This window comes from Sardina pilchardus, chromosome 5 (assembly GCF_963854185.1).
Source record: "Sardina pilchardus chromosome 5, fSarPil1.1, whole genome shotgun sequence".
Lineage (NCBI taxonomy): Eukaryota > Metazoa > Chordata > Actinopteri > Clupeiformes > Clupeidae > Sardina > Sardina pilchardus.
Window position 1 is genome coordinate 6,287,704 of NC_084998.1, and position 18,780 is coordinate 6,306,483.

The window sequence follows — 18,780 nt, forward strand, 5'->3', positions numbered from 1 at the left end:
TTTTTTTTATTTTTTTTTTTAAACTCACCCAAGGATTCCTGCAGGTGCTTAGCTGTACTGTCATTTGTGGGCTTCCAAACTGGTTGGTGAGACATCATCATCAACTGGAGTTGGACATCAGTGCATCACTTCTAGCCTCAGAATAATTATCAGCGATATCAGTTATACAAGAGCACATCACACTTCGTTTCTTCAGGATCAAAGCCATTTGCAAAATGGTTTATTTCATCATTTGCCATTCATTCATTTACCATTCTTCATATAATTTGACCCATACAGAATAACAAAGAAAAACTACTACACATGACAAACTACCCAATTACTATCACTTAATCTTCTAAAGGAGTGTACAATCTCTTTTTGTAACCGTAATACCTCAAAACTACCAACTACTGCCAGAAAATAATCTACTTATGATACTCTTGCTGTAGCTAATACAGCAAAAATCGCACACCTGATCCCTAAAAACAAAATAAATATATAAAGATTGAAGGATAGACTACTCTGCTCCTTATGTCTTCATGGTATCAAATCCCAAATAACAGGCATTTTTATGTGTTTTAAAAAAAATTCCACCAACCGGGGCAGCTTACAATACTGACAAAAGTTTTGTACATGATCATGAAAAACAATCCAGGATGTACTGGTAGAGATAGTATTGTTCATATGATGGAAGTAGTTTCTTGAAGCAACCACTACTATTGAAGGGCACTTTTATTCATCCGAAAAGCAGTTCATGTCTCCATTGGTCCGACCAACCAATCAGCAAGGGGGAACCACTCTCCTCTTGCGGATGCATGCCCAGATCCAGTCGGAGGTGACCTTCTGAGCCTGACTGTCGTCATCGGGGTCGGTTAGTGTGTGGGTGGCTGTGGCAGCGTCGTACTCTGGCACCAAGTCTCCATCGTAGGCCACAAAGTAACGCTGGAGTTTGTCGTAATCCTGGATATCCTTTGGCAGGTAGAGCTTCACGCCACTGAAAATGTCCAAAAGCGTCTGCCGCAAAACAATGACAAATGTTAAGAATACATGAAAGAAAACTCAACTATTTCAATTTGCAAAAAGGACACATTGACAAATATTTATACAGTACAATATAAAAATATTTTACAGCTACTTACAAATGAAGACATACATGGCAAAAAACATTGTATATAAAGCGTGTGTTTGTGTGTATATGTGTATACCAAGGAAACTACATCGGCATGGCAAAGTTGAAGTTCAACGGAATGCTCTCTCACCTTCTCAGGACCTGCTTCAATCACCTTGGTGGAGCTGCTCTTCCCTTTGCTTTGCCCGTTGCTATGGACAACTTCAGTCTTTATCTGAAACACGAGCCCACATAAAGAAAACAACTCATCAGCCACCTGAAAAGGGGGCATTTGGCGCATACAGACATATATGAAATCTTTAGAGTAGGTGGGACTGCATAGGTTTTCAAGTGATGGAGTGGATGGATGGATGGATGGATGGATGGATGGATGGATGGATGGATGGATGGATGGATGGATGGATGGATGGATGGATGGATAGATAGATAGATAGATAGATAGATAGATAGATAGATAGATAGATGATACTTTATTGATCCCCAAGGGGGAATTCAAGAGCGATACCTTCTTGCTGCCGTTGCTGTGGTCCACTGCGGGCATCTTCCTCTTGGCTGGGGACGGAGTGGGTGGGGGTTCTGATTTCACCTGCTTCGCCCGAGGAGCAGCACTGGCACCTGGAGAGAATTGTGAAGACGGAGTGGATGGGGGTTCTGATTTCACCTGCTTCGCCCGAGGAGCAGCACTGGCACCTGGAGAGAATTGTAAAAAAAAAAAAAGAGCTTGATAACCCACCGCATTTGCATAATGAAATGAATACACAGCCAATGCATGATGAATACATTTCAGTCGTAAATTTTAATAGCATAGCAAAATGAGAAATGTCTTCCGCTATGACTGATGAATTCGGTAATAGCTCAAACTTTTCCCACAGTGACTTTGAGAGAGTCGACTCATGGGCTTTACTGGGGGTGGGTTTAGCGTGTGATGAGAGAGTCGACTCACGGGCTTTACTGGGGGTGGGTTTAGCGTGCGATGTGGAGGGCGGAGAGCTGCCACCACTGGCCCCGCCAGAGGAGCTTCCGTCGTCCTTATCTTTGGCGTCACCCGCCGTCACCTCAAAGTCGCAGCGCTCCTTCGATATGCGATAGAGTTCCTGGACACGAGAGAGGAAGCACGCTGATTAAAACCCTGTGCAGACTTTCCTGACCCAGCCATGAGGGGTCTGCTCTCAGTTGCATGCAGTAGTGCAGTCTAGATAGTCTTTATTGTCCTATAAGGATATTCTTCTTCACACATCAATCAATACATTCCATAAAAGAGATAGCAGCATTTGATGTCTACATGATACGCAGGACTACTGTATGCAGTATACCCACTGAAAAAGCATCACCGTGATACGCAGGACTACTGTATGCAGTATACCCACTGAAAAAGCATCACCATCTCAGTGTACCCACTTAAAACAGGCGAGGATACGTATTAACATCAGGGGTTGATCATTGTATGCCCACTACAGCTAACTACTACATCACAGTATATCCACTATAGCTGCTGGTACTGGTGTAGGCATCGCACACTGCACCTTCAGCTGAGGAAGGTTGGTGGCGGTCTTCCAGTCCTTATCGTCGCGGATACGCGTGCAGCGCGGGAAGCGGATGGAGATTCCGTCGGCCGTGTGCATCTCCGACTTGGAAAACTCAGCTCCAGTGATTTCCCACACCGGTGCTTGCTGTTTATGAAATATGCAAAAATGTCAGGAGTGATAATTACATTAAGACACGTTTAAATGTCAAAGCATCCTGGAAGTTCACCAAGTAATTATCCTCCCCACTTCCTTCCCCTTAAATTGATGCGCACCTCTGGGTCCCGGGTAATGAAATCTGGGTAATAGTTCTTAACGATTTTCAACCAGCCAGGGATTTTGCTTGGATCCTGAAAACAAGAAAATAAAACAGTAAATGTCGTTGGCCATGTTTCTATATCTCCACGTTATTATGAAGGGTAATGCAAAATATGGCACTAGAGTCTTGGCCTCTCTACCTTGCTGATCTTAATCACATCCAGCTCCTTCTGAAGTCTGGCCAGAGTGGCGTCGTCATAGCCTCCAGAGCACTTGGTCACCGTGCACCACTTCTTTGATGCAGGGTCATAGCAGCCCATCAAGAAACTGGACATTATTCCACCTGTGGAAAGACAAATAATAACGAAATGCTGTGAAATTCAACAGACAAGACCACAGGTTTGGAAATCCAAAACTGAGGATGAAATCACTATTCACAATTGGCTCCAAAAATGATTTTGTAATAATATTTTCATAAGGATTCATTTGAATAGCATAGTGGCATTCATGCCAAGAGATAAAGCAAAAAGGAAGACTAAGGAAGTAATACCTTTCAATTGGACAAAATAAAATGAATTGGTCAACACATCACAAAAAGGAGGGACTATTCTGGGAACTATTACAACAGACACTGATCTCCTTTGCAAGTAGCTAGAGAAATCGATATTAATCTACAGCAGACTGTGCTAGTGTGCTTACATGTCAAAGGATTCAAGACGGCTGTTCAAAAAGTAATTTGTTCAAAAACAAATCATACAGGAAATGTTCATCACCACAAAGAAGAATGTCGAAGAGAAAATGCTGAGAGAATGTTGACCAAGTTATTCCACACAAATAGAGAGGGATATGTGAAAGGGATGTGCTACCAGCCCCTAGGCTATAAATGACAACATGGAATTGATGTCTTGCCAGCCCCCAGGCTGTAAACAACTACAACACACACCGTTTGAGCCTTTTCCATAGAAGGCTCCCAACACGACCAGGTCAGCTGTGTCTGCCATGGCACCCTCGTTCAGGTAATCCTTCTTCACCTTCAACCAGTGGCGTTTCCCAGGCTCATAGGCACCCTGTCACAAACATAAGCAGACGTTGTATGTGCAAAATAAAAGCTTTAAAACGCATAGAGTACTTGCTCTATCATTGAACAGCACCGAAATTACTGGAGTTTGTTCTGCATAGTACTGATGAAGGCCTTTATCTTAAAAGTGCTTTTATTTTTAAGTTCTTTATTTCAAGCGGTGGGAATAAAGGGAACCATTTTAAGCCAGGAATGTGCATACCTTAAAGGGGAATTTCAGCAATTTTTCACATAGTATATTTTTACTAATTGTTTTTTTTTTTTTTTGTCTTTTTCCATACCAACAGTACTGGTGACGTCAAGAAACAGAGATCTATGTGAAAATGCAGATATCAGAGCTGTGCTGCGAGTGACTTACCTTGAGGTCCTTTAGCACCAGGCCCTCCAGTCCCTCTCTGATGACACGGGTGATCATCTCCGCCAGATCTGAAGCTCTCTGTGGGAAATAACAACACCGTCAGGCAAGCCAATACATTTCACAACGAGAGTACCTTTTCAAAAAAATGCTAAATGTGGCAGGGGATGCGTCTTTGGCAGTTGGAAGAGAGCATGGGACGAGTGAATAATTGCACTGGAGTCAGTCAGTGAAATCAGTTTTTGCACATTTACCCAGTTTTTACACATTTACTCAGTATTCATTGCATATCTATTGCCTTAACAAGACAACCAATTTATAATAACCTAAATTAATAAATTGTATAGTTGAAATTGTATTGTTAAAATTAAATGTTCCTGAAAAAAAGGGTGCAAGTGTGTAGAACACTTACAGTGACATGTTTCATTTCTGAAAACAGTATCCTGTTTGGAACCTCAACCATGTTGTCATGGAGAAACTTTCTTCGTTCACACAGAGGCCTTAGAAGAAAAGGAGGGTGGTAAAGAGTATGTCATCTCATTGCAATACACGCCAAAAAGAAAATGAACGACATCATGTGACCCAATGTGATCATCAAATCAATATTGAGGTCAAATGTCCTTCTCTGGACAGGTCTGTACTGCAGTCACATTTCCAAGAATTGAATAAAGGTTCAGTGGAAAGGATTAGTGTACGCCCCGTGCACTACACTTTACAGTAATCAGATAAGTGACTAATCAAGAACACAAATGAAAGATTAAATAACTCTTTCGCAGGAAAGAGAGAGAGAGAAGGAAGTAAGGAGGGAGTTATTTCTACAGGCTGATCTGAAAAGCATGCACTCCAACACCAGCCAGGGGAACTAAAACCTCTCTCCGATGAAAAAGGAGAAGGATATCCACTATAAACTTTATGAGTACAACACGGAAGCCGATTTATAGGAAACGGGCAAGATTTGTTGCCAACAGCAAACGCACTGAAGACTCCACTCAGTGAGAGTCACAGCATTAATTACATGTGGAAAAACTTCACAGCTCTACGATGCATCTTAACTGCATTTCTCCGGTGACGTAAATGGCCTTATCCAATTTTAGTGGTTATCAGAGTGAGAGATCATGCAGAGTAACTTCTAATGAAATGACTGTGTACTTACTTATCCATCAGGCTCACACCATTAAAGTAGATACAGTCGAAGACAAACAGGCACACCTTAGCATCTTGGAAGGCAGCTTTCTGCAACAGAATATGGACACGTAAAGCTTTTTCTCACACTTGACTTTAAAAAAATTACACTGCTTAAACTCTTATTTGTGCTACCTTGTGCACTCCCAGTGTTCCAAAGGGCAGGGGTTTACTAGTGTTGGTATCGATGAGAAGAACCTCCGCATCCAAAATCATACTGTCCCCCCCAACAAAAGCTTGAGGGATGAACTCTTTGAAATGTGCCACCTGAAAAAAAAATAGCACTAAGTACCTGTGTACTTCATAAACATTTAGACCTTACTATTTTGTCTATACTGCTTGAGTTGTAGGAGTAAGGTCAAACTAGTCTTCCTGGACATAATTATTTCACCACTGTTTTTACCAAGAGTTTTACTAAGAGTTCTTCACTGACCTTGTGTGGGAGCACCGGTTTGAGACTGCGGCTGAAATAGCTGAAGTGATCTCCATTTTTGTGGACCTGCACACGCTCACCATCATATTTGATCTCGGAGTACATCCCGTTGGGGCATTTCTTCATGGCCATTGACACAGATTTACAGGCCTCTGCCTACGGAAGAAAAAAAACACTCCTTACTTTACACCGAGCTGCCTTCTATCTTATTGAATCAGTGTTCCATCTTAAACATCTTAGCGATTTGTTTCTGAGTGGACAGGTAGGGAGGTAGGGAGACAGTTTGACAGGGCCCCACAGAAGTGCATGAAACATTAACAGTAGCGCTCTACGTAAAATGCTTTACACTGTAAAGAATAAAACTACCTCTTTACTTCATTCTTCTTTCGGATTAAAGCAATGATCTGATTCTGATTCATTGGGCTATTGGGCACTGCAGTTAACACACAGGTGATGTCAATACACAGTTTACTTTCTTTTTTTTTTTTTTTAATTTTGATAAAACTGCCGTGCTGTTTATATACCAAGCGGCTAATAAACAGGAAATTACTCTACTGCCAGACAGCACCTCAACAATTAGCAATTAGCAACAATTAACTATTAGCAAGCAATCAACAAAACAGTCAGAATTGTTCTATGCTGTCCATTGGCTAATGAAGAGCATGCATATAGTGCTGACCAGCATGGGCTGCACGGGGGTCATGAGGGTGGCCTCCACACTCAGGCTCTTGCGGGGCCCCGTGCCATTGGACGCATCCTGCTGGTTCCGCAGCACTCGCTCTATGACATCACCCAGGTTACGCGAGGCTTTGAAGGCGTCGTAGGCATTGGGGTCCACAGCATCCAGCCTATGATAGGACACAAGACAACAGCCAATGGGAACATGATGATATATTGGTACGGTTATGGGATTTGCTAGACACCTTTGTCCAAAGCAACTTACAATACAATAGTTAAATTAACAGTGAACAGTTAAAAAGTTGGTGAGATTGCATTTAGGAGAATAGCCAAATGAAAATAAACAAATACCATAATATACTATAATATACAGTACAAACCGTAAAATAAGTGCTTAATTATCTAAGAATATTACATATTTTGCTGTACGGTGTGCTTTTCAGTTTTAAACACATCATTATTATCATCATTATAAGTGTCATCATCCAAATGGTTTTAATGGTGTAAAAGGAGTAAAGCAGTATGAATGCATATACTGTAACTACACATCTTCACATCTGTATCAAAATGCTAAAAAAGTAATGACCCTGAAATCCAGGTGCAGTAACAGTTTCATTAGTCAAATTACTCCGTAATAATTTTGCTTGGGTCAAAAGCACATAATCTCCGTGACTTGTTGTGGCTGCTGTGAGATTAGGAGCCAGTGTGTTTTGAGGTCACTTACACGTGCTTTGCTCCTGAGTTGATTTTCAAATCATGCTTCACAAGCCTGATGATGCACTTGAGATCGTTTCCCGTGCATCTAAAAAGAGATACAAAAGAAAACAATGAAGAGATGCTGCTACACGAGCTACACAGAGGGATAGACCCTCGTGCAGACCAACTGAAACAGAATCCTTTGTGTTATGGTCCATTTCTCTAAAAACACAAAGGAAATCATGGCTGTTGCCCTGAGACAACATCTTTTCACTCTGGGAGAGTATGAAAGACCTTGGCAAGACCAACGATGCATTTTAATGGGGATTTAACGGTGAAAGGAATTCAAATCAGTTCTTCCTCCATTGAGATGGCTGCTAACTGGTTTCAATTAATTTGCACAAAGGTATACATCGACTGTAACCGAAAAGATGTCTACAGTATATTCACAAAGGAACATTTTGAACTGAGGTTCTGTTTGTAATGTAGAAAAACAAACGTAGAAAAACTATACAAAGTGTGCTGCCTCACTTTTTGGCTATGTCCTGCAGCTCGTTCTGCTGGTCATCTTCCTTGGTCAGTTGAGCCAGTCGGGTCAGTGAGGCGTCGACCTCTTGAAGGGTGAGAAGACTCTTGTTTGAAGGCGGGAAGGACTTACTGTCCTCAAAAAACATCCGCACGGTTTCCGACACGTCCCCCTTAACAAGTGAACACAATCTCAGTGTTAAAGTCAATCTTCAGTCATCCAAGCTAAGGTACACTTTCCATAATTCCATAATTGGCTTGAAGTAACAAAAGTACTGCCAGACTGAACGCTTTCTCTTCAGTAGTTGCTCAGCTATACTGCCACCACAGCTGTATTAAAATTAAAAACAACTTCTAACTTTGCAAACCAAGTGTGTAGATTAAGACGGTAGACTGACCTGTTCCAAGTCACGGACCATCTCATCCTGGTTGCAGTTCAGTATACGGCTGAACAACTTCACAATCTGCTTGTCATTTAGATTGTAAACGTTCTTGACCACTCCCGGAAGAAGCAGCTTCACAGTGAGGAACAAGTCTCCTTTAAACTTATCTGACAAGTACAGAGAAGAGCAGATTGACGAAAGCAGTCGTCAACATTATCAACAACAACAACAACAACAACAACAAACATATAAAACATCAAGACCAGCTCGACTGTAAAACTCATGTGTGTACTACAGTACAGGACATCAGAAGACTTAGTCGTGTTTTTGAGTAAACCATCCCGTTCCCCCTATGTTCTCGGAGAGAACTATCTGCTCAAACTGTTTGAGAGTATTTGCTAACGTTTGCCTGTTAGTCATTTTGAATGCACCTCAGGCTCTTGTCTTGAGCCAAAGAAAAAAACTTCTCACCTTCAACACAAAAGTGTGTAAATTCTAACACACCATTTAGATTCTGACAAAGAAGCCATAAAAGTTAACACATTTCTGAAGTACCTCCACCACTGCCTTTCTTCAGGAAGGTCTGTATGATCTGAGTCTTGGCGTTGTAGCTGGAGTGCTCTGCCACCATGGCGCACAGCTTGCGGAACTCCCGCAGCAGACAGTCCTTATGGTTGGGGTCGCACAGCTGAGTGGAGAGGGCACTGCCTTGGCTTGGTTTCATTGGAGATGGCCCCGGACTGGCAGAAGTACCAGCCTTGGTAGCTAAATAGATAGACAGAGGGATAGATATTACAGTGTTCCAGCAGCCATAAAAGCACACAATTTCGTTTATTGTTAATCATTATTATCATTTGTTTATTAGCTATTTGGGTCATCATCAAACAAAATCAAACATAGTATTCGTGTTTGTGTTACACGTCAAAATTCAGTGACGTAAAGGGAAATAAAATGCTGTTTTCTTTTGTGTTTTGTACTCCAAGAAGCTAATAAAAGTGCATATCATTAACAACGCAAACAACACTGTTCGTACCGGTGAAGCCTGAGAACTTCCGAGGCGCATTGAGGGCCGGGTCAGCAGGCGGGCCGGAGAGCTGCCCACTGGTGTTCAGCTTCGCTTGCACTTTCTTCTTTGGGCTCGCATTGGTTTTGGCAGCAAGGTCTGCGAGATGGCAAAAGAGAGTTAGAAAGGGGGGAAATCAGCCTTCACCTTTAGATAAATATCAAAGATCATGTGCTGTACCGTTCAGAAAAACATTATCTCTTCTATAATCTCACTTTGGGGTCAGATTTCAAAATCATTAAAAAACTACCAATTTACACCACATTAGCTCAAGAGCTGGCTTAATCACACCATTTTGCAAGCTGGGCTGTTAAACAACATTGCTGCGCAGCAATGTTTAAAACACCTCTCTAGTATATTCTGTGTCAAAGTATATATCTTTCCCTTACGTAGATGACCTACAGACTTCTTTGCAAATTATAAATAAGAGCGTGTTATACCTGAAACCAGTTTATTGATAAGATCTTTGTCTTCATCCTGAAGCTCTTCCCACCCTTCCAGGTCAGTGATGTCTTCGATTTTTTTGGTGGTGGCCCTCGCTCGCTCTAGCTTCTCGAAGATGCACTTGACGTGGTACCACTCTTTCATCTCGCCAGCAGACTCGCTGAAGGGGTTGGGCACGATCTTGCCGATGCGCACCAGCCCCTTCATGATCTTGTCCTTGCACTTCTTGCAGCCGGCAGTGCCACGTTTGGCATACTCCACACAGAACCTCTGCTCCGCCATGTCTGGCCTCTCGGAGAGTCTCTGGGGCCACGAAAGGTGAATGCAAAACCTTGCGGACGAGCCAAACTTCCGAGACGGCGGGATGGGATCGAAGCAGTGGGAATGACTGGGACGACAGCCCCAGTGATGAGTCAGTGGAAGAGGGCACTGAGGGAAGTACCGGACGCTGCCAAAACGCCAGATAATATGTTCTCTCAATAAGGTGGCAGCTGGATTCCTGATGGTTTGTAATGCCTTGCGTAGACAAATGCTATGCATCCAGTCAAAAACGTCCTGGTACCTTGATACCTATAATGAGAAATAATAGGCGCACATGATAACAATTTTGAAGTGCATCAAAGATAAACAAATTTACATGAATGGATAGCCTACTTAGGCTATATAATTAAAAATCTGCAGTGAGGGTGATTGATGTTGGTAACAAGGACTTGCACCACAGCCAATATTGCATACGATAGTATAATAAAATGAACTGAGATCTGATTTACCCAGTATGAATCTGGATAACTGATCGCTCAAAATAGAAATGATTAGCCATCTACACTAAGCAGAGCCAGTAACGTGTAAACTAATTAGCATAGGTAGGTAGTCATTGGGATTAATGGGCGAAATGACGAGCCCACACAATCGGTTCTGAACGAATAGTCACAATAGATTACAAATCAAACGGACCAAAAGTTAACGTAACATTATACGGAAGACCGAGGAAACAATGCAGAGGAGATAATTGGGGGAGGTCCTGACTCCTGTGTATAAAAGATCAACACCAAGAATATTTCATGATCAAAATAGATAGCACCCGGATATCATCCGTTCCTGGTGACAATTGCTATGCCGACATCTTTGAAAAATAACCGCATGCTTGACGTTATTCAATGTATGCAGTAGGCTAGATGTTGTAACTCTTTGTCGAATTGTGAAGCTAGCAGTCTTGCTATGAATGCTAACACGTTGGCAGTGTTCTCAAGACTAGATGCGAGCTTTCTAAGTAATGTGAGGTAGGCTACTCATCACTGGTAGCGTTATTTGTCTTATTTACCTGGTTCCTGACTGTGGCTTCATGCACATTCGAAACCTACAGCTTTACTTTAGCTGTACAGAGTATGTGTGTTGGTCCCGCAGTGTGCACAATGTACACAGAGTCCAACTCCCTTTAACACACGCATTTCCTCTTTGTTCAGAGGAGTTTCCTGTCCATTGCGCATGTGCAGGGCTGGAAATGATACGGTATGCCGACAATTAACCTCACTGACAGAGTGAAGGCTCTATTTTATTGTTTGAGTGAAAGTCTACCCAATATTCATCATTTAAGCTGGCTCACACATGCACAGGTAAAAGTCATCCTCGATTTGAATGTATAGGATAGGCTAGCCTACGTTTCTTTTAGAATGCATACAGCCTATTTAAATAGCGTAGGCCTAGGACTAGTGACAAAACATTGAAACAGTGAAACAGTAGCCTACACAATATCTTAATGATATGAAGGTCAGTGACTCACTGTAAATACAATTTAGCCTACATGTATTTACATGTATTATACATATATACATATTGTAATGTAAATGCATAAGTATAGGTCTAGGCTTAATATAGCCCTACATAATAGCCTACTGTACATAGTACCCAGGGAGCAAACCCCCCTTTTTTAGGGAAATCAGACATGGGCTGCTGTAAAAGGTTGTCATACGAAAATAAAATCTAGGGTGTCCCAGGATCACAACCTGGGTGGCCAACCCGGTCAATAAGCTGCTGTTTGTGTGTTATCACCCTCTTTATGCCCCATTATAAGTCTATGGACGAATATATTATGGGGTGAATAGGGTAAAAATTTTAACAAATAGATATTCCCACAAAAATTCCTTAGATGATTACTCACTGTAAGATAATACTTTGTTGTATTGCAAGTTTTCTGAAATACTTTATACATTTATATAATGAACCATTATCAAATGAAATATGCACAAATGTGCATACATTTATAGCCTTGGGCTTGGGGGGCTTAAAGTGCACCTCTATCAACCAAACAAACTTTTGGTGAAAGGTCTGGCTATGCTGAATATAAAAATGAATGTTAACATGGGATAATTTTGGGTTACACTAACCTAAAGCTACATGGGTGTACATTGAGAATCTATGCATTACAATACAATGCAAATACTATAGAGAGATTCATTGTCAAATGTTAGAAGGTGGAAGAAGGTGAGACTTGTCTCAGAACATATTAAATCCTATCTACAGGGTGTAAGATCCTAGAAAATATATAGGTTAGGCTCAGCCTAGGCTGTTTCTTACTGTATTTACCCATAAGGCTATGGAATGCCCTCCCTGACGACCTGAGGGCCCCACAGACATTGAACACTTTTAAAAAAACGTTGAAAACATATCTTTTTAAAAAAGCTTTCTGTTAAATGTATTTTGTTGATGTGTGTGTGTGTGTGTGTGTGTTGTATGTGTGTGTGTGTGTATATTTTATACACGTATGTGTGAGTGTGTGTGTGTGTGTATGTATGTATATAATCTATTTTAAATTGCATTATTTTTTTATCTGTCTTTATCTGTTATCCATTTGCATTATAATTTTGTAGCACTTTGAGATTGTCCATAATATAAAGTGCAATACAAATAAAAATTATTATTATTATTATAAGGTACAGGCCAAACTTTTGATAATTAGGCTGCATACATTTAAGAATATGATGCCTCATTTACATATTTGTACATGATATTTTAAAAAAACTTGCAATACAAAAAAGTATTGCCTTAATGTAAATAATCATCTGAGGAATTTTTGTGAGGATATCTATTTGTTAAATTTTTTACCCTATTCACCCCATAATATATTTGTCCATAGACTTATAATGGGGCATAAAAAGGGCGATAACACACAAACAGCAGCTTATTGACCGGGTTGGCCACCCAAGTTGTGATCCTGGGACATCCTAGATTTTATTTTAGCATGACAACCTTTTACAGCAGCCCATGTCTGTAAAACCCCCTTTGCCTCCTGGGTATAGGCATAAAAGTCTTGCTGGAAGCATAATTGTGTAGCTTACCCAATATAGGCAGGAGCCTAATCAATCTTGAGGTTGGATCTGACTCCCAGGCCGGACTATTCTCCCCTGTTCCCTAGTTCTGCTGTTGTGTTTCTGCTGAGTTTGTATGATTAAGGCCAGAACAGGTCCACTAACTTAGCTGTTCTAAGATTTAATACCCTTTTCCGAGAGCACAATATTCAGTAGGCCTAAGAGTTGTTTCTAACCCTTTTCTTTTTTAGTTTATGACAGTTTATTACATTATTATTACCATTCGATTTGTAGGCTATTAAAACGGGCTAATCTGACTAAAGTTGAGTATGTTGGCCTAGAGCTTATTATGTTCATAAGATCAAAAAGGCATCATTTAACAGGTTATCTTTGTCTTTGTGTGTCATAAGCATCCTTGAATTGTGATTGATTTTACTTCACCTGTATATCATATGATCACTGGCAATGTGTCAGTTAGTGGAGGCCTGTCACATCCTCCCTAACACAATACAAAAACAATGCAGAGAGAGAGAGAGAAAGAGCCAAACAGTAGGCTATTTCCGATAATGGATTTCTCCACTTTTACACATGGGATGAGCTTGAAACCTTCTGTTAATTTCCTTAGAGGGAAATTAGAGGGATAAAAAAGTAACTTTTAGTGGACAGACAAAGCGCACTATAATTAACACCGCTTTAAACCAGATAACTCAGACACAATGAAAAGTAATGGAGGGTGCCGAAATAGATGAATTGCCACTCTGAGATCAGTGCTACATCGGAAGGGAACAGAAAGAGGAGAAAACATTGTGAACACGGGCAGAGTTCACTTATATAACAAGTGAAGTGCAGATATTTTGAAAGCTGGAGGTGGACATTTAGTCAATCAATATCACTGCATTATACGTATGTGCCAGGTTGATATTTCCCACAGGAAATACAATACTCCCACGCTTGCACATAGTTATATTGAAGCTTTAAAGAACACAAATCATTGCTTTTAAAAATTAGCTTAATTCCTTGTTTTGCCATGTATTGCTTACTTCTCTCAAACTTTAAATGAAATACCGCAAATGCTTTGTGTGCATGAGTACAAAGTAGAATCAAATCGAGTGAAGCTTGTGTATAACATAATGTTTACTCTATAGGCCTTTTCACCGATGAGACTAATTCGCAATACCAACAGAAAAGTCATGGTGCTGGGTGGTAAAGAGATGATTCAGGCACCTGCATGAGGTCAGTCACAGACGCACGAGTCACATCATAATCAGTCAGGCATTTACAGTGGAGGTCGGGCAAAGCATTCCAATGAAGGACCTACGACCAATGAGGGGAAAGCTCTTTGAGCACACTGAGGAAGGCGCTAAGCCTAAACGCGTCTGTGTAATAAAAACATATGCAAAGTGCGACCTTTTTCCTTTAGTAAGCATATAAGTTTGGTCTAGCACTCTCAAAAAGAAACCTAAGAGACTGAGTGAAGCCTGCTCCTACCATACAAATTATCTGATTGTAGATTCAGCCAGCCCCGAAGACGCTTTGAATCAGCTAGTAAGTGATAATCTATAAAACATATGCTGCAGTCATTTGATTTTGGATTAATCGTCCTATCAGACAGTCTACTTATCTCTGGATCTTTTACTATTTATCATACTGCTTATCACATTAATGGAGGTTGGAACATCATCGAATGTACTGTAATACTTTTTCAAAGTATTTTTCTAAAAACATAATGTCTTCTCCCTTGTGTTTAAAGAGAAACAACTGCGATAAAACTTTTGTTGGCTATGTCAATAACTGACCTGATGTCTAGTCAGTTTTAAATTTGTTGGACCCAGAAGTCCATTGCCCTGGAGTCCGGTGTCAAGCACTGTTTTATCAAAGAGTAAACAGAGTTATATTTCTCTGAGGTTTTTTTAGGCATTAGTCACTGCTACAAGAGGCAAGACCTCTTGGTTTTGCTGGGAGTCAAAATGGGTCAGTGTTTTGTATGCCCTGTGTTAGCCTTAACCACAGCATGAACTCGTCTTGGCATTGATTCCACAAGTTTCTGCAGTGAATCCACATTATCCCAGCACTCTGTCAGAGTCTTCCCAGAGGGTGTCTCAGCATGTCACAGTGCGGTTGGCCTTATCCCAGGGTGAGAACCACAGAGGAGAAGTCATTCAAGTTGGACTCGCTGCTCTCTGTTAGACTCCAAATTGACCTGGAAAATCTTTGATGCATGTTTCGGATTATTAAGGCTGTACGACTGGGAAATGAATCCTCTTCCACGAAACTTTGAAGACATCAGGGATTTTCAGCAGAGCAGAGCACAGCAGAGTGACTCTGCCTTCGGTATGAGATACCAACCGCAGTGAACATTTTTTAAATATAATAAAATAGACGTAGTATAGGCCTACGTACATTTTAAGATTAATTATTAAATTATTAAAAGAATGAGACTGTTTATGAAAATATTACACAACATATAATATTAATAGCACATTATAATAAATTATTAAATAAAAATAGTTCTCAGTGAATCCAGATATTTTTTAGTCCTATTTGCATTCTATAGAGGTAGTCAATTCAACCTCAACCTATTCATGATCCTGATTGAGGGCAGTGATTGAGGGGTGACACCAGTAGAGGGTGCTCTTCCTACTGGCATCAGGTGTTCTGCAGGGTGTGACCTTTTGAATGAAGCATCTCTTTTCATCAAGGAGTTGTTTCAAAACCTTTCTTTCCTCCAAATGCCAAATGTATTTGTTTGTTTACGATAGTGGTTATCACTTCAAGAGGTCCTAATGAAAGATTGAGATAGAAAAATGATTAATTGAGTCATTGAGTCAAGTCATTTCCCATGGCCGTACCTTTAACCGTTTGTTTAGTCTGTAAAAAGATTTTGTGGTAACATTATGTTGTCGCTAACAAGATATTTATATTTTAAATATTATAAACAAATTGCAGGCAGTGTATACAGAGATGGTCTAGTGCTTCAGAGGCCTGAAACCTCAAACACAAACTGCCCTTTTGAACAGCAAATGATGTTAATTGTGCCAAATCAGCATGGCATTTCTGGTCCATCCTTCCAGCAACACATCATCTACTGCTCCACTCTCAAGCTTCTGAAGATTTCAAACAAACATCTTTCTCCATGCATACTCTGTATGATATGAGAATAAATACAAGACTGTGTCCTCACTGTCCAGCTAGATTCCTTCCCAATGATGCTTTCATGTGGACCAAAATACAACAACGTTGTATGATGTAAAGGCATTTTGCACTTAGATATTGTAACAAAGATCAACGAGAGAAGAAAAGCATAGTTGAACGGGAATACTGTTTGCAATGAGCATTAAAGAGAAAAAACTGAATGAGATGGTGAATGCCCCCCCAGTGATACTGAACCTGACGTGTGACACGCTGATATCACCAGCAAGATAACAATAAAGGACTTCAAGAGAGTTCTACAGAAACGGGTAATAGGGAAAGAGAGATAAGGGTATAGATGGTTGGGGGTGCAAGAGATAAGAGCCAGGTGAAGATAGGAGAGAAGAAATCCCAAGTAGAGGTGTGGCTTAAATGAGACCGATGGAACAAAAAGAAATGCTTTATAGACTAGAAGCACACAATAGAGAACGAGTCAGGTGATTATTGTTTAAGTCGCGGGAGAGAGAAAGGTGGGGGTGGTGGTGGTGGTGGGGGGGTTAAGGGAGTGGCAGTGATAGAAAAAGCCTCTGGCTCCCCAGGCACATGGAGTGGGGATGGACAGCTAAAGAATTGGATGAGAAGAGGGAGAAGTATTGATTGGCATCCAGTGGAATTGGTTTTGTTCATTCCTGTTGATAGTTTTCTTTGTTTACTTATGCAGTAGCCATGCTGTGTTTTGTTTCCTGTTGACTGGGTTCTTGGGGATTTTTTCTCTTCACAGTTGGTTAATAAACAGGCCGCAGTCTTATGATATGCTTCGTGTGTTGTAGACACTAGGTCTCCTTCTTCCTACCACAAGGGAGCACTCAACTCACAGAATTCAAATCAGTAGCCCGGTTTGTTCTCTGCCTTGAAATGACAAATGGAGAGATTTCTGACATTTTATTTTTTTTTAATGAAAAGTATAGCTTACTTATATTTTTCAGAGGCTCTTTGAAAGAATAATTATATACCCAGTAAAAGGTATCGAAAGCCAATGTTCAGAGAAATAAACAATGCTTTGGATGCATTAGGCGTTTCTAGATCAAAGACTGGGTTGTTTGTTTTGGTGTCTTCTTGAATTTAATTTACATTTTTTAATATCAACCAGCCATATCCAAATAATTCTTCTTAGAGACAGACACATCAACAGCCACACCCTGAATTAACTATCCAGCATTTATCACCAGGGCACACAGTGTGTAACGTAATGAGAAAGAAGGATATGTGGCCAAGCAAGCACCAATCAATCATAAACAATCACTTCATCTAGTCTTTGTAGTGTAGTGCTGAATAATTATCAAGTCCACCATACACTCACCATTAAGGGCAAGAGGTGAGAAAACTGGGTCCTCGAAGAACCAGTATGTTGGCATTTTCCAGAGCCGTAATTCTCTTGAGACAATAAAAGGTGTGAAATGCAGTGAAAGTGGATTCCTCAGACGATTTGTGTGTGTGTGTGTGTGTGTGTGTGTGTTTACCCCATGCAGCCCTGTCTTTGGTGGGAGTTCAATAGCTTCAGCAGCACAAGACTCAGCTAAGCCACTCTGGCCCAGCCTCACAAATCCTGCAGAGGAAGACAAGCAGGACTCCAGTCTAAGCTGTATCTAAACAACAGAATGGAGCGCAGGTATCTCTTTGGAGTTGTGTGTGTGTGCTATCTGTTTTTAGTCCCATACGAAGCTTTGAGGTACCCCCCTCATACCCCCTCATACCACCCCACCTTCCTTCCCCAAGCCATGATGCCATTTCCATCTCTCCCCTTTGCAAGAAAAAAAATATCTGGAGTTGAAAACCATCCACCCATTAAATTGGTTCTCAGCACTGTATCGTTTGATTATGCGGTGGACGTGACTTGTGTGTCTTTACGTTTTGTCTCACTTTTTTTTTTGTCTCGTGCTTTTTTTCAGGTGCAACACCTGGCAGCATAGTTTGTCATCTGAGTCGTTTTCCTCTCAGCAGCTACAGTACACACGCATTTCCAGTTCCTGCCTCGCAGCACAGTTCCAATACCCTGGTTCCCAAAGTTCCCTGATTGTACAGAACGTAAAGACTCGGTATTAATCATCATCTTATCCGCACAAGATTAAAAATGTGCAAATTCATAATGAAAGATATTGTATTTATATTCAGACTTTGTACGTCTCTCAATTACAGAATATTACACCACAAACGGCTGATGAGGATACAAGGAATCTTTGTAATGTATTCAGAGATGGTTTGATGTGCCACCTGCAACCCTCTCAAGGTTTGTTAGCTGACTACTTCATAGACTGTGGGTGTAATTATACATAAACACGCCGGGGGAAAAAAACCTCCTCATCAGAATCACAAGAGTCTGTTGAAAACAATGTTCCACTGATGTATGCCAAAATCACTGACTCACAGATCTCTACTCTCTAAAATGCAAGATTAAAAAAAAAAGCCTCTCAATATGAGGATAATTTCTGGTCAGCAGGTGGGTCCATCTTCAGCGCATCTTCATCCACATAGAGCGCATCTTCATCCACATAGTTTTGTCAAAAAAAGTAATGCCGCCTCAACTGAGGTGTGGAAATAAATGAACACTAATGCAGAG

The 18,780-nt window shown here is 40.8% G+C and overlaps 1 protein-coding gene and 1 long non-coding RNA gene across 2 annotated transcripts; one reads left to right on the forward strand and one right to left on the reverse strand.

Annotated features, from left to right (window-relative positions):
* Positions 1–193: 193 nt before the first annotated feature.
* lig3 (ligase III, DNA, ATP-dependent) lies at positions 194–11,163 on the reverse strand. The gene is made up of 21 exons (XM_062536141.1): positions 11,051–11,163; positions 9,726–10,299; positions 9,256–9,384; positions 8,778–8,987; positions 8,238–8,389; positions 7,846–8,012; positions 7,343–7,420; positions 6,620–6,788; positions 5,941–6,096; positions 5,643–5,774; positions 5,479–5,558; positions 4,738–4,825; positions 4,329–4,406; positions 3,836–3,959; positions 3,093–3,235; positions 2,910–2,984; positions 2,635–2,781; positions 2,055–2,205; positions 1,617–1,801; positions 1,242–1,325; positions 194–996 (listed from the first exon to the last, which is right to left on the reverse strand). The coding sequence occupies exons 2-21, from the start codon at positions 10,267–10,269 to the stop codon at positions 763–765; spliced, it is 3,126 nt and encodes a 1,041-aa protein (XP_062392125.1). The 5' UTR covers positions 10,270–10,299; positions 11,051–11,163; the 3' UTR covers positions 194–762.
* A 110-nt stretch (positions 11,164–11,273) lies between these two features.
* LOC134079474 (uncharacterized) lies at positions 11,274–18,553 on the forward strand. The gene is made up of 4 exons (XR_009939070.1): positions 11,274–11,342; positions 17,693–17,832; positions 18,113–18,259; positions 18,360–18,553. It is a non-coding gene; the product is annotated as an uncharacterized LOC134079474 (long non-coding RNA).
* The last annotated feature ends 227 nt before the right edge of the window (positions 18,554–18,780 follow it).

Excerpts from the sequence above, each read along its gene's own strand:
- lig3 (XM_062536141.1), bottom strand. The coding sequence starts at position 10,269 with ATGCATAGCATTTGTCTACGCAAGGCATTACAAACCATCAGGAATCCA. Across the intron at positions 8,390-8,777 it reads GAAGAAAGGCAGTGGTGGAG|ATAAGTTTAAAGGAGACTTG; the intron begins GTACTTCAGAAA and ends TGTACTTGTCAG. Across the intron at positions 5,559-5,642 it reads GAACACTGGGAGTGCACAAG|AAAGCTGCCTTCCAAGATGC; the intron begins GTAGCACAAATA and ends ATTCTGTTGCAG.